Genomic DNA, 13,980 nt, shown 5'->3' with positions numbered 1-13,980 from the left:
CATTATCTCAGGAGGGAGTACTTTTATTTCCTTTAATTTGCAGTTGAATGAATTGAGATTCAGAGAGTAAATAAATTACCCAAAGTCACATAGCGAGGAGGCAGCAGAGCCTGGATTCAATCAGGTTCTTTAAAGCCAGAACTCCCAATCTCCTCTATACATTTGAAACATAACTGCTGGAAAGTTTGGATCATTCTGTTCTGTATTTAAGCTCACCAGTGTTAGGAGACAGTCTAGAGATGGTATGGAATAGAAAGGTAATAGACTGGGATCTCTTACAGCTACCACATCTGGACCCCCGAGTTAGAGACATGACTGAGGCTCAGAGTTACTGGTAAGCAAAGCCACTACTAGTAAGTTTTTGTGACTTCAGTTCCCATTGAGAACAAATCTGCTTTCACTTTGGGTTCAAAGTACTGCCATCTACAGTCATGAGTGTCAGAAGTTTGATGGCTTTCTGAAGGTTAATTTTTTTTAAGTTTATTTTTATTTATTTTAAGAGCGATAGAGAGCAAGCAGGAGAGGGGCAGAGAGAGAGAGAGAGAGGTAGAGAGAGAGAGGTAGAGAGAGAGAGAGAGAAAGAGAATCCCAAGCAGGCTCCACGCTGTCAGCACAGAGCCTGATGCAGGGCTCAAACTCTCAACTATGAGATCATGACCCAGGCCAAAGTCAAGAGTCGGACACTTAACTGACTGAACCACCCAAGCGCCCTGAAGGCTGATTTTTATTAAAGACTTATGTTATTTTTTTTTAAGCTGAATTTCTCTAAATCCTAGGCTTCTAGGGAATTCCTTCAAGGGCTACCAGACACTAAGTTCCCCAACCTTCCCATCTACCCACTTTGAGCTGTTCAACTTTTAGCTGTCTTTCTAAGATTTCATTTGAACAAAGGACTCTACAGTTAAATAAGGTTTAAGAACAACCACCTTAGGGGCACCTGGGTGGTTCAGTCAGTTAAGTGTTCAACCTCAGCTCAGGTCATGATCTTCCGGTTCGTGAGTTCAAGCCCCACATTGGGCTCGAGCCTGCTTCCTATTCTGTGTCTCCTTCTCTCTCTGCCCCTCCCCCGCTTACACTCTGTCTCTCTCTTTCTCTCTCTCTCTCTCAAAAATAATAAACATAAAAAAATTTAGGGGTGCCTGGGTGGCTCAGTCAGTTAAGCATCTGACTAACCTTTGGCTCAGGTCACGATCTCGTGGTTCGTGAGTTCAAGCCCCGCATCAGACTCTGTGAACAGCTCAGAAGCCTGCTTCGAATTCTGTGTCTCCCTCTCTTTTTGCTCCTCCCCCACTCACACTCTGCCTCTCTCTCTCTCTTAAAAATAAACATTAAAAAAAAAAAAAAAAGAACCACTGCTGTAGGAAAATCTATAGATGACCCAAAGCTGTATGAGATAGTTAACTTGACAGGTGAGAAATTAGAACCCCAAACTGACCTTAATAGAATGGAATGATGGGCTAGAAACAATAATTAAATCTAGTAGGGATCAATATGATATCCTGTATGTGAATTCCAAAAGTCATCCACATACAATATAATACTGATTACCTATTAAAATGGTCTTTATAAAACTTTTAACATCATGGGAAAATGCTTATGTATATCCTAAGTGGGGAAAAAAGATGAAAAATTATACATAAAAAAATTGCACAGATATCAACTATATGAAAATATATGCATAAAAATGGCTACAAAGCAATAACTACCATCAACACTTTCATTAAATATTCTGGATGGTGAACACAGATGACTTTTTACTTATATCTTTTTGTATTCTTTTAACGTTTTTTTTGTTTTTTTTTTTTTTTTTTTTTAAATTTTTATTTTTGGGACAGAGAGAGACATAGCATGAACGGGGGAGGGCCAGAGAGAGAGGGAGACACAGAATCGGAAACAGGCTCCAGGCTCTGAGCCATCAGCCCAGAGCCTGACGCGGGGCTCGAACTCACGGACCGCGAGATCGTGACCTGGCTGAAGTCGGACGCTTAACCGACTGCGCCACCCAGGCGCCCCTTTTTGTATTCTTTTAAATAAAATAAATGGTTTACTTTCATGATCAGAACAGCAAAACATTAAAAAAAATAAACAGGGAACCCATTTACCCAAGACTAGAATGAGGAAAACCTGAAATGACAGTAATTCAGAGGAAAAAAAAGACCCAGGAATTTTAGCTGTCTACTAGATCCTCAGGATCTACCGTGACTCAGCTCTTACAATCCCTGGTTACTTTACAAGCAGTATGCATCCAGAACAAGGGATGTGGTTTTAGCACTACATACAGCAGTAGTCACACCACACCTGAGGATAAAGAGAATACCCAGTACATGAGGAGTCTAGAAGCAATGTCATGTGAGAAATAGCAGTAGGAACTAGAGATATTTAGTATAGAAATCACTAAGGAGAACGTAACCATCTCTGAATACTCAAGTGATATCACATGAATGGGTTTTATTTAATCTGTGTTAATGCCTAAAAGCAATACAACCAAGCAAACATAGGTAAAACAGTGGCAAGCTACAATTTAACTGTTAGAACTTTCTCTAGCAATGGAAGGAATGGACAGAAAACCTACATTTGCCTTTTCAACTTCTCAGACTGTTTTAGCTCTTCATCATCATCTTCATGGTCTTCCAGTGCCAGATGTTCATTATCAGAGTAACTGCGTTCATCCTGAAAAATCATAGAGTATCACACACAAAGTTAAACAGAATAAAATGTGTCCTCAACTAAAACAGGATTTATAAATTTCTGCCCAAATGTCTCATTCTAGGAAACTGCTTCTGCTAACATGACAAACAGAATTCTCAAGAACTCAGACTAGAAAAAAAAACATACAGCAGCAATACATGGAGTTCAGTTATGATTACTTTGTACCCTTCAAACTCACCTCATCGCTATCAAACTCATTATCATTTGGGACAAGCCGAAAGTCTCCAAATTCTTCCTCTTCCCCTTCTTCTTCTTCTTCTTCTTCTTCCCTAAAATGCAAATCAAGAAATTAATAAATAAGATGTTGGAACCAAACAATAAGAAGTCAGCCAACTTAGGAACTGAAAATATTTTATTAGCACCAACAATCTCTTTAAGAAATAGGAAATAAGATACTTTGCCAAATTTAATTGTAATAAAACATACAACATAATCCCATTGTTGTCCAACCAACATCCAAAACTCCTTTCATCTTTCAAAACTGAAACTCTATGCCCTTTAATCAACAATTCTCCACTTTTCCCTCCCCTTACCAACTGGCATCCAACCCTTCTACTTTCTGCCTCTATGAATTTGACAACTCTAAGTACCTCATGTAAGTGGAATCCTACAATATTTGTATTTTGGGGACTGGCTTATTTCAATTACCATAATATCCTCAGGATTCAACCATGTTGTCCCATGTATCAGAATTTCCTTCCTTTTTAAGGTTGAATAATATTCCTGTGTGTGTCCACCACATTTTGTTTATCCATTTGGGATATCTCCATTTTTTTACTATGATGAATAATGCTACTGTGAACATGGGTGTACAAACACTTGAGACCCGATTTTCACTTCTTTTGTGAATATACTTGGAATTGCTGGATCATATTCTATTTTTAGTTTTTTGAGGAAATGCCATTCTGATTTCCATAACAGCTTCAACATTTTATATTCCTACCAGCAGTGGGTAAGGGCTCCAATATCTCCATATCCTCACAAATACTTCTTATTTTGTGGTTGGTGTTTTTTTTTAATAGTAGCCATCTAATGCATGTGAGGTAGTATCTTATTGTTTTGATTTGCATTTCCCTAAATATCAGTGTTGAACACTTTCATGTGCTTATTCTTGTCTTTTTTTTTTTTTAAGAGAAATGTTTTGTTTAATGGTAAAGCTTAGCACACTTTTAGCACCAGGCAGGGCCTGAAGTCAAAGCAGCAGGGACAGGTAGGTGACCCCCATGGACCCTCACATGGCGAAGAGGATGAGGAAAGCGACTATCAGACAGAAGAACCCCATGCCCTCAGACACACCAAAGCCCAGAATGGCATAGAAGAGCTGCTGCTTCAGAGATGGGTTCCTGGCATAGCCAATGATCAAACTGCCAAATGCCGTTCTGGTGCCAGCCCCTGAGCCAGCCACACTAACTGTGGCAGCCCCAGCGCCAATAAACTTGGCTACTGTGTCAATGTCCCAGGAAACAACATTGGTCTGGAACTCCCACTGGGCAACCTGGAGTGGGGAGCTGCTGTAGGATGACTGTGTAGATGGGATCACTGGCCTGCTCAAGGAGAAGGCAGACATAGGCCTGATTAGACCCGTTACAACAGCAGATCAGAGCTGGAAGAATAGGCAGCACCCGGTGGTCTACACTGTCTGCTTCCCAGCTTTACCTTTAGGTTTCTATGCTTGCCTTTTTTAACCCTGTTCTCCACCAACTAAATGAAAGCACTGTAATTTCCTTACTTTGCAAACAAGACTCAAACACACTGCAAGACTCTCGGACAGGATATGAAGCTCCTAAGATGACTCATTACTGTGGACCCCAGGATTTTACCAGACGACTGGGCCTTCTGAAGTTCCCTCCAATCACTGAGACTCACCTGTCTGTGGGGAAAGAGCCTGAGCAAAGAGCAAGGGCTTCTTCCATGGGATCACCCAAACTGTTCTCCTTTTCTTGCTTATTTAACTCTGATGGAGCCAGAGTAGAGGCATCTATATCACAACAATGAAAAAGATTTGTCACCAAGAAATAACAGCTTTATCCTCTTTCCCCAGCCATCTAAAGACATGCCAGCTCAATACAGTTATAAGGTAAGCTTGCCAAAAAGAGCTCACCATCCATTCATTCAACAAATCCTTATTTAGTACTTACTATGTGCCAGGCACCAGGGATACAGTAGTGAACAAAACAAAACTCCCAGCTCCCACATAGCTAACATTCTAGCATTGGGGAAAAAGGAGCATACAGGTGGAAACAAGTAAGCATTTATATGAAATTTACTACACACCAACACTGTTCAAAGCTTTGCATACATATTAGCCATAAATGAGAAATCACATGGCAAAAGCTAGAGCAGTCTTTTTTTAATTTAATGTTTATTTATTTATTTTGAGAGAGAGAGAGAGAGTGCACACATGCAAGCAGGGAAGGGCAGAGAAAGAGGGAGAGACAGAGAATCCCAAGCAGGCTGCAACCTGTCAGCACAAAGCCAGACCTCACGAACCATGAGATCATGACTTGAGCCAAAATCAAGAGTTGGACACTCAACCAAATGAACCACCCAGGTGTACCAAAAGCTAAAGCAGTCTTAAGTTGACATTTTACCACCTTAAGAAAGTAAGGGCTCTAAATATCAGGAAGCTAAGAATTCAACCCGCACGTTAGAATCCATCATAGCCCTGTTTTCTGTGAACTTTTAACCCAAGAGTAACAGGCTTCTTTTCAAGGACACTGACTTAAGATATTTGGCTATGGAGAGCCTGATACTCTCTGTTGGATATTTACCCTGAGAAGTGAATTTTCCTGAACAAAGATTCAGAAGTTCCTCCAGGTTCTCTTTCTTGTCGCTCTTCCTGGACAGAGTTTTTTCAGCTTGAGATGTGAACTTTCCAGTGCACAGATCCAATAGTTCGTCCATGTTAGCATCCATGGCATTCTCATCCATACTGGCCAATGGCAATCGAGGCTTCAGAGATTGGTACTGATTCCTGTGGTTTCTAACATTTAAGAACCTACAAGCACAATGAAGACTATAAGAAACTCCCTAGGGAAAAAACAAAGTAGTGTGTGAAAAATTTTGATGTTTCTAAAACTGAACTTAGAAGCTGAATCCCAAACCAGAAGACAGAGGATTCAAACTGAAGCCTTAGGATAATCTAAAATGGGAGGGAGTTTAATTAAAGAATAAATGATATTCGAAAGGTAAGGGTAAAGGATAATTTTTGGCTTCAGACGGTGCCAGAATAGAACTTGGTGTTATGTCCATGTAACGTGCCACGGGTGTCTCCATTCTCAATTCCACACAACAAGCCTACACGCAGCAGAATGGATACAGGAAGATTTGGTGCCCTTACAGGAGCTGTGCATTTCAAGTAAAGCAGAGATCGAAGGATCAGAATGGTAGCTAGGACTATTTACATTTTATTTTCTGGAGAGATTTTCTTCAGACTTGCAGAATGTAATACTAATGGTCTGTACACCTTCTCTTTCTCAGAAGAGAAAGCACAGATGGAGTGACAGAAGCTTACTTTATTTTTAAACAAAATTAAGCAGTACCCAGCACCATCCCACCCACAGAAACATAAAACTACCTACCCATCTGCATCCAACAGTTGGCTCTGAGTGTCATCTTCTAAACAGAACTGGAAGTCTCCTGCTCCCAGGAAAAGTGTCTTAGGCTCTGGGGAGGCGTTATACAAATCCTGGGAATCCTCTATGGGAAGTGAAGGCTCAGACAGCTTTCCTGAACTCTGGCACCAAAACAAAACCAAACAAAAACAAAACATTTTATAATTGTCATTCACTGTCATGACAACAACAGAAGTTGCTATTTGCAGTATTTCATCTACTCTAAGGCAATTGCAGTTGAGGAGGACAATGCATAGCCAAGGGAAGCATAAAGAAAAATACCTTCAAGAATGTAAGAACATTGGATGAGGATTGTTTTTAATACACAAAGGGGGTGGATTCTTTAAATTGAACATACATAATGTAGTGGGAGTTGGTTGGCTTGGACACACTTTATTTAGCAGTGTGGGAAGCAAAAGGGGGAGGAGATTAGAAAACCATCACCATCTTACCTTAGAAGCTGAGCTGACCAAACTGGCTCGAAATAGCCCGGGGGAAGGAGATCTGAATCCTCCTGCTGTAGGGAGAAAACTGGTCCCACGGCCTGTTTGTCTGTTGCAAGGCTGATAGGACGGAATTGTGGAGCCAATCAGCTCAAAGCTGCTATTGTGGCTGCTCTCCTTTGTTAGCAATGAGCATGAATCATCTTCATCTAAAGAAAGAGAAATCATTTTTAAGTACATGATTCCAGAAATAAGGTGGATTTGTTTACGAAGAAGAATTGAGAATGTAAAGCTATCAGGTAACATCCATAGGCAAATCTCTCAAGTTCTATGTTCTAAAACATGAAGTTGAAGGTAAATTATAGTACTGAGATAGCATTATACAATCAAGATTTATCACTCTGAGCTAAGTGACCCCTGAAAGTTCCCATCTTTGTCTCACCCTGCCTAATGCCTATAATCACTCTCTCCATTATCCAATCACGTATACATCTTCTGTTCATCTACATATGATTGAAATGTTTCATGGTTCACTCATTCAACACACACTACTAAGGACCTAGTGTGTGTCCATGGTCAATAACAAAGAAACTGAATGTAAGTTTTCCAAAACAGAATCAAGAAAAATGTTCTAATTCATAAGTTCCTTTCATCGCCACAAGTAAGACAGAGTGAAGTCCACTAGAGCTCAAAAAAATGGAATCTTATGGAATTGTCCTTAAGTATCAAAGCTAGAGGAGCTAAGAAAAGTCAAGTTCGGCACAAGAGTCACTACTTACCCAGTTTGCTAGGCCTTTTGCCTGAGATTTCATCTGTTTCTGATTTTTCTTCACTAGGAAAGTAACTACAAAATAAGAAGGTAAATTGTTTAACTGCTTCTGCTTCTAACAAGAGGGGCAAACCCAAGGGAATCTTATCTTTCCCTAAAGAGAATTACTTACCCCATCTTGGAAGAGTTGTCCTTAAATAGAAGTAAGGTAGAATCAGATGACAGAGGTTTGGGGACAGAGAGAAGGCCAACTGACTTGCCAATTTCACTACTGCCATCACTGTTTTCTTTATCCATTTCTTTCTCATCTTTGGTTTCTATTTCTTCACTACTGAGAAGGAATTCTGCAACCTTCATCAATCATGCCACCCAAAACCAAAGTAAAAAAATTTAAAAGCAAATATGTTGTTAGCATCATGCATGGCTGCTTGGTTATAGGTCACATCGTAAATCTGAAAAGGTAAACCCAAAGGAGACTTGGTCTGACCATCATCATTAACATAACTTTCCCTGACACTTCTAGAGCTCTTTTGTACTTTTTTACATTTTACCCTCCCCAAAGTGCTACGAGACTGAAAAAAGACCGAATTATCATTTTACTGAGGCAATGAGAGGTTAAATAACTAGCCTGAGAATGCAGGACAACTAGTGGCCTTAAACCAAACCTAGACTATGACATGCTACGTGGTTCAGCCATTGCTTTCCTCTTCTTTACCCAGGGGTAAATATGAACCAACTCTTTCAAATGACTGCAGAGTTCAAACAAGGGTGGGGGGGTCTTCCTTTTTTCTACCAAAAACTTCATCATCATCTACCTTAGGCAGAAGACAATAGTATAGAACAACGGCAAGAGCCCTTTTATAAATTTCCTCCTCAACCGAGAAAGAAATTAACTCAGGAAGGTCTCAGCCCGCCTGAGAATTTATTCCAGACCTCAACCTGACCAAGGTTGAGACTGCTTTTCATTCTGAATAGAGAAAACTTAAATAAACATCAAAGATAAAGGCATCTATTAATACAAAGCCATTTCCATTTTAGCCTTCTATTTCAGTGAGTAGACCAACAGGTAGAAGCTAAGGCTAGGCCTCTGGGAACTGCAGGTATCTAGAGGTGCTAACAGAACTGAATGCAAAGACTTCGGTACCTGTGAGTTACTTACACCATCTCTGCCCCTAAAATCTCTTATACAATTGAATGTGCTTACCTTACTTTACCTTACTCTTATTCAAATCTGATTTTCTCTTTCCCTTATCCATCCTAAACAAATAACAAAATGAAATAATTGTCAGAAACCTCCTGATTGCCTTCTTCTTCCTCCTCTTCTTCCTCTAGATCTCCTTCTTCCTCCTCTTCTCCATCTTCCTCAGACTCATCTGTCATTTCTTCCTCCTCTTCCTCTTCTTCAAATCCATCTTCATTATCTAACTTAAATAATGCTTGGCGCTTTCGGCGCTCCTCAAGCCTACGGAGTTTCATTGCTTCCTGCAGCTTAGCTTTCAGCACCTGAAGCTTTTCACCTGAACAGAAACAGGAAAAAATGCTTTAGACATAACGACCAACTACCTCCTGCAGTAATGGAAGTGTGCACTTCAGACAACCCCAGGAGTGTTCCAGTTACATCCCGAAAGGAAAATCCGAGACCTTATTACTCGAGGGTGTTACCTTAACAAATAAGGATTATTATGAACTAAAGAGAACTTTCGTAGTTATGTTCTACACTCTGAGATAATATACTACACAGAGATTATAAAAGTTATTAAAGAGGACAAAAATGGGGTGCAAGAGTAGGACTCTGAAAGTCTCTGGCCCAGAAGCCATGAAGGACAACCTTGATAAATATACCTATATTAAAGAAAAAAAGAAGGGGCACCTGGGTGGCTCAGTCGGTTAAGCATCTGGCTTTGACTTTGTCTCAGGTCATGATCTCACGGTTCATGAGTTCAAGCCCTGCATCAGGCTGTCTGCTGTAAGCACAGAGCCTGCTTCTGATCTCTGTCTCCCTCTTTCTCTGCCCCTCCCTGCTTTCACGCTCTCTCTCTCAAAAATAAATAAACATTAAAAAAATTTTTTTAAAGAAAAAAAGAAACAACTCAAAAGTAAAATGGGCAAAGAATATGACCTGGTAGTTCACAGAAAAATTGAACATACATGGTTAGTGAACAAATTAAAAGTAACACTTAACCTCATTTCTTTTTTCCTTTCTTAAAGGTTTCATTTTTAGGTATTCTCTACACCCAACGTGCAGCTTAAACTCACAACCTCAAGATCAAGAGTCACGTGCTCCACTGACTGAGCCAGCCAGATGCTCCTAGTCTCATTTCTAATTAAAGAGATATAAATCGGGGCGCCTGGGTGGCTCAGTCGGTTAGGCATCTGACTCCAGCTCAGGTTATGATCTCACGGTCTGTGGGTTTGAGCCCCTCGTCGGGCTCTGCTGACAGCTCGGAGCCTGGAGCCTGCTTCAGATTCTGTGTCTCCCTCTCTCTGACCCTCCCCTGTTCATGCTCTGTCTCTCTCTGTCTCAAAAATAAACATCAAAAAAAAAAAAAAAAAAAAAAAAGAGAGATATAAATCAAAGTAAGAGGTAACATTTTAACATATTAACTGGAGGAAACAGGAACTCATATATTGTGATTCAGAGTATAAACTGGTGCAACTATTTTGAAGAACAGGATGATATATATCAAAATTTGACTCAATGATTCCACTATAAGGAATTCTGCATCCAAATAAACCAACATATATCTGATACTATGGTGCAACATTGTATGAAATAACAACAACTGGAATAAACAAGATGTCTATTAACAGGAGTATGGTTAAACGAATCATGTTACAGTCTCACAAAGGAATATTATGCAGCTGTTAAAAAACTCAAAAGCAATATAATGTGTATCCGAACTCTGAAGTTAGGAGGTCTGGATTAGGCTACTGGTTCTACTACTTATGAGTTGTGCAAACCTGAGTAAGTTGTCTAAATTCTTTGTATATCAGTTTTCTCCTATATAAAATAAGAATACTAATGTTATTCACAGTAAAGCACCTAGAGCAATGCCTAGCAGAAAGTAAGTATCCAATGTCTGTCTGTCTGTCTGTCTGTCTCTCTCTCATGCCCACACCCACAATGGTGTACACATATGAATTTTCTTCCAAGGACACACAAGAAATTAACAGTTGCCTTTAGGAAGACTAATTTTTCATTTCATACTTTTTCCTCAGTGTCTCCATTTTCTATGTGATATATTATTTATACTTTTATTTTAATGTCTAGTTTTGAGAGAGAGAGGGACAGCATGAGGGGGAGAGGGGCAGAGAGAGAGGGAGACAGAAGATCTGAAGTGCGCTCTGCCCTGACAGCAGAGAGCCCGATGTGGGGCTCATACTCAAGAACCATGAGATGATGACCTGAGTCAAACTCAGATGCTTAACCGACTGAGCCACCCAGGCGCCCCTGTCACTTGTACTTTCAAAGTACAACAGATATCTGGGAACAACAGACATTGTTAAAACAAAAAGGCAGATTACAAAGCAGAATGTACAATATGATTGCATTATTGTTTGTTTAAAAAAAATGTTTTTAAGCTTTATTTTTGAGAGAGAGAGAGAGAGACAGAGCACAAGTCAGGGAGGGCAGAGACAGAGAAAGAGACAGACAGACAGACAGACAGACAGAATCTGAAGTGGGCTCCAGGCTCTGAGCTGTTAGCACAAGCCCAATGTGGGGTTTAAACTCACAAAGCACAAGATCATGACCTGAGCCGAAGTCAGAAGCTTAACCGACTGAGCCACCCAGGTGCCCGTTTGTTTTTAAAAACATATATATACACCTATGCAAAGAGATTAAAAGGATACACGATATAATTATAGAAGGTGTCTCTGATAGAGGATCATAGAAGGTTTTTTTTATTCTATATATTTTCTACAACGGATATTTACTGTTTTTTAATAAGACAAAAACTATTGGAAATAGTCATCTTATCACCTCCCACATCTAAGCAATGCTACATGTGAGTCATGCCAGAGGTACTGTTATCCAATCTTCAAACTGCCCAAGGAAAAAGATTCTAGAACTTTTCACTATAGGGTCTTCGGTAGCCATAAAGACCTGCCAGTGTACAAAGCATAAAGCACGCAAACGAAAACATGAACTCAAATACCTGGTTTTGTGTGGCTTGCTCCATCCAGCTTCTCAGCTGCCAAAGTCACAGGTACCACATCTGCCTTTAGCTCTTCCTTTCCATCAGTGCCCATGCCTTTCACTATGATGTTCACATTCATCTTCTGACCAGCCCTGGGTTTCACTGCTGGATTAGCATGCTTCCAGAAACGCTGTTTCAAGGCTTCCAGTTCTAGATCCAAACACCAACCAGTATGTCAGTGTGCCATGCTTGAACTCTTTCCTTTAAGATTCCAGTTAAGAATAGAACTACTCTACGACCCAGCAATTGTACTACTAGTTATTTATCCAAAGGATACAAAACTGCTGATTCAAAGGGGCACCTGCACCCCAATGTTCATAGCAGTGTTATCAACAATAGCCAAATTATGGAAAATGCCCAAATGTCCATCCACTGATGAATGGATAAAGATATGGTGTGTATATGGGTGTATTTTCATGTATACACAATGTACACACACACACAATGTATACATACATATACACACACAGTGGAATATTACTTGGCAATCAAAAAGAATGAAATCTTGCTATTTGCAACAACATGGATGGAACTAGAATGTATTATGCTAAGCAATAGAAGTCAGGCAGAGAAAGACAAATATCATGATTTCACTCATATGTGGAATTGAAGAAACACAACAGATGAACATAGGGGAAGGGAAGGAAAAACAAGATAAAAACAGGGAGGCAAACCATAAGAGACTCTTAAATACAGAGAGCAAACTGAAGGTTGCTAGAGAGGAGGTAAAGGGGGGGGGGGATGGGCTAAATAGGTGATGGGCATTAAGGAGGGCACTTATTGGGATAAGCACTGGGTGTCATATGTAAGTGATGAATCACTGGGTTCCACTCCTGAAACCACTACTACACCGTATGTTAACTAACTTGAATTTAAATAAATAAATTTAAAATTAAAAAAAAAAAAAAAGATTCCAGTTAATAATCAGTTTTTAAGCTCAACAAAGTTGGAGGGGGAAGAAAAATGCCCCAAAACACCAAAAACTCCTTTGCTACTAACACCTATATCCAATTCACGTAGCTTAACCCAAACTAATGAAATGTTGCAATTATTCTACCTCGATATACTTCAAAAATCATTTTAGGGTAGACATTTACAACTGAAGTTTCTAAATGTGTGCAATTCTTAAAAAAAAAAAAAAAAAAAAGTATTATGCTGGTGGAACAAACACCATAATTACCAATCATTCAATGGCTAAATTTTTCATAGGTTTCAGCCTCTTTTTAAAAATTTTCCTATTTTGAACATTTCACTATTTAATAGTAATCTTACTAAATATGAGCAAGGTCAATTTAAAAAGGGGGAAAAAAAATGGCAATCAATCCAGTCAGTGATGTAACTCATGTTGGTGAAACTGTTATACTAGTATAACCAGAAAGGAAATTCCACTTACAGGTGACCTCTGAACCACACACCCAACTTGCATACAAAGGGGAATATACATATACCAGGAGCGGTAAGTTCAGTGGTCAAACGGCAACAGGAGCTCTATCCCCTCTTCTCCAATGCTATATAGTTCAAAATTTCCTTCTCCTTTCTCCCTCAGCTAGCTGCTACTGGGCACCATCACGCCTCTGTTTGCATCACACCACAGTGAGCTCTGTTTTAAGAGAGAGACAGTAATAAAGAGAAAAGATTCCTTCGGGGTTGAGGGATGCCTTCTCTTCCATAAAATGTCCAGGACACTCCAAGTTTGGTTCTTTTTCTTAAAAAATGCCCTCAAATCATATTGTAGTAGTTTTGTGGTTAGCAAAACTAGTTGTGGTTTTTCCTGCCCTAGAAGGGGATAGGACTGGAAGGAAGCCTTTCCATTCTGAGTCCCTAATGTTTTTTTTTAAATTTTTTTTAATGTGTATTTTATTTTTGAGATAGAGAGACAGAGCATGAGCAGGGGAGGGGCAGAGAGAGAGGGAGACACAGAATCTGAAGCAGGCTCCAGGCTCTGAGCTGTCAGCACAGAGCCAGACGCGGGGCTCAAACTCAAGAACCACGAGATCATGACCTGAGCCGAAGTTGGATGCTTAACTGACTGAGCCACCCAGGCACCCCTCTCTAACTTTATTAGTAGCAAAAAATCCAACACCAAAGGATAGTATGTTTATATCACAAACAAAAGTGCAAGGAGAGAAGATGTAGGTCTGTATCCTCTTTTATAGCAGTTCAGTAAGTCTGGAAGCAATGGGTAGTGGCAGTGGAAAGGGAACAGAAATAGGCAAGTCATTATTGGCACCAAAAGAATAAAAGAA

At 39.8% G+C, this 13,980-nt stretch overlaps 2 protein-coding genes across 2 annotated transcripts in view; both read right to left on the bottom strand.

Annotated features, from left to right (window-relative positions):
- The window catches only part of CLSPN (claspin), a 32,486-nt gene that overhangs the window by 4,561 nt on the left and 13,945 nt on the right, over positions 1-13,980 (bottom strand). Inside the window, exons 9-18 of the mRNA XM_058718092.1 lie at positions 11,693-11,884; positions 8,829-9,052; positions 7,708-7,886; positions 7,546-7,610; positions 6,776-6,975; positions 6,291-6,445; positions 5,481-5,707; positions 4,576-4,687; positions 2,888-2,978; positions 2,573-2,670 (exon numbers count right to left, since the gene is read on the bottom strand). Coding sequence (XP_058574075.1) covers positions 2,573-2,670; positions 2,888-2,978; positions 4,576-4,687; positions 5,481-5,707; positions 6,291-6,445; positions 6,776-6,975; positions 7,546-7,610; positions 7,708-7,886; positions 8,829-9,052; positions 11,693-11,884 — 1,543 coding nt within the window. The remainder of the gene's footprint in view (positions 1-2,572; positions 2,671-2,887; positions 2,979-4,575; positions 4,688-5,480; positions 5,708-6,290; positions 6,446-6,775; positions 6,976-7,545; positions 7,611-7,707; positions 7,887-8,828; positions 9,053-11,692; positions 11,885-13,980) is intronic.
- Positions 3,836-4,527, bottom strand: LOC131505039 (ATP synthase F(0) complex subunit C1, mitochondrial-like). The gene has a single exon (XM_058718091.1). It carries the CDS (start codon positions 4,274-4,276, stop codon positions 3,941-3,943), a length of 336 nt encoding a protein of 111 aa, XP_058574074.1. The 5' UTR covers positions 4,277-4,527; the 3' UTR covers positions 3,836-3,940.

This window comes from Neofelis nebulosa, chromosome 2 (genome assembly GCF_028018385.1).
Source record: "Neofelis nebulosa isolate mNeoNeb1 chromosome 2, mNeoNeb1.pri, whole genome shotgun sequence".
NCBI classification, from domain to species: Eukaryota; Metazoa; Chordata; class Mammalia; order Carnivora; family Felidae; genus Neofelis; species Neofelis nebulosa.
This window is presented reverse-complemented; position numbering and strand designations above follow the sequence as displayed.

What these genes read in the sequence shown, in the direction of transcription:
- LOC131505039 (XM_058718091.1), bottom strand. Translation starts at nt 4,276, where the DNA reads ATGTCTGCCTTCTCCTTGAGCAGGCCAGTGATCCCATCTACACAGTCA.